The 1541-nt window shown below is 38.1% G+C and overlaps 1 protein-coding gene across 1 annotated transcript; it reads right to left on the bottom strand.

Moving 5' to 3' along the window:
• Positions 1-536: 536 nt before the first annotated feature.
• PPTG_24590 (hypothetical protein) lies at positions 537-749 on the bottom strand (the record flags this gene model as incomplete). Its single annotated transcript, XM_008917897.1, has 1 exon — positions 537-749. The coding sequence occupies one exon, from the start codon at positions 747-749 to the stop codon at positions 537-539; it is 213 nt and encodes a 70-aa protein (XP_008916145.1).
• Positions 750-1541: the final 792 nt, after the last annotated feature.

The following is a 1541-nucleotide window of genomic DNA, read 5'->3' as shown; positions in this document are numbered from 1 at the left end:
TTAAAGAAATCGATTTGGATATTGGGAGGTACAAGCTTCTAAAGCCAAGTAGCTACAATTACAAGAATCAACCTGATAAGACTAAAATTGGCTTAATTGTTTAAGATGTTGCCAAGGTGTGTGGAGAAGCATTGACATTTAATGAAAGTGGAAGAAGGAGGAGATATTGAAGGGCTGCAATTAGGTATGGATTGTAACGCTATTGCTGTACTAAATGTTGCTGTAATCAAGCAATTGATTAGTCGCATTGAAAAACTTGAATCGAGTATAAAAAATTTAGTAACATTTAGTTTAGATAAAGATCCCATCGAGCCAACCTTTCAATTCAGCTTTGTATTGATTCATAGCATCTCGTTTCATTTTGTGTTTCCTTGGCGGTTTAGGAGCATTGTCTTCAAAATAGTCCTTGCCTTTTCGCTGCTCGACAGCTTCGCCAAATCTATGTCGGATATTTTCGTACAATTTTGCTGCAAATTAATTTTTGTAGCTGTTGATATCATCAGTATAAACTTTTTTATGCCAGCATTCAACCCACGTTATCTCTTCTCTTCTTTTATTTCTTTGTCGTCGCTGCTCTGCTCATCATCTGATTGCTCAAATAGTTTTCGACTAATGTCCTCGTCTCGCTTACCAGTTGGTTTTGTAGCTCGCTTATCAGTGGGAGATTTATTAGGGGGAGTATCAATTCGTTTTCGTTTCAAAAGCTTTAACGATTCTTTCATGACTTCATCAGCAAATTTATCGGCCATTTCTCGACGTCTTAGATTCGAATCCTCTTTTCTAAACTCTCTTCGCTTGTTTAGATATTTCAGAACGTGGTCATCCACCACCTCTCTCAAAGTCTTTTTTCATTTCATGTATGCTCGAGTATTAACTACCTTATGTGCTACATCATTGACTCCATTGAAGAAATCCTCGAATGATTCTTCAGGCGCAGTGGGCTTTTCCATGTTAGCCTCTGCATCAGTAGATTGCGGAACGTATGTATGCTTCTTTTTACTAGATTTGGGAGTTTCACTTCACCTTTGATAATTTCAGGAGGACCTTTAGGACCTTTCGATAGCTTTTTTGTGTGATTTGATCATACTCATAATCACGATTCTTCCCATTACTTGCTGAAACAATTCGCAAGTGAATCAGCACTTGCATCATCCAACGACTCGTTTTGAATGAGAGCCTTCAGCTTTTTGCCTTGAACAAAATCGCTCTTTGACAGCATTTTGTAGTAGCGATCGTATGGTTTTTGCTTTGTCTGATTATCGGAGAAAGCGTTTAATTTTGATTGGGTCACGTATATTTAAAAATAAATGTGGTTAATAAGAATTACATTACGAAGTTATCAAAGTCAGCCTTGAATAGGACCTTGCGAGACCGTGCCCATAGCCGTATCAACGCTTGCAACAACTTCACGCAATACGTGGTAATAAATCGTGAGAGCGTAGTTACAGTTGGAAGTACCAGACACAATAATACTCTTACTGGCACCATCTTCACAAAAAGCCCAAATTCGCAGTTTGAAGTAGACAAACTCGAATGTCCAA

Source organism: Phytophthora parasitica (assembly GCF_000247585.1).
Source record: "Phytophthora parasitica INRA-310 unplaced genomic scaffold supercont2.121, whole genome shotgun sequence".
In the NCBI taxonomy this organism is placed as follows: domain Eukaryota; phylum Oomycota; class Peronosporomycetes; order Peronosporales; family Peronosporaceae; genus Phytophthora; species Phytophthora nicotianae.
This window is presented reverse-complemented; position numbering and strand designations above follow the sequence as displayed.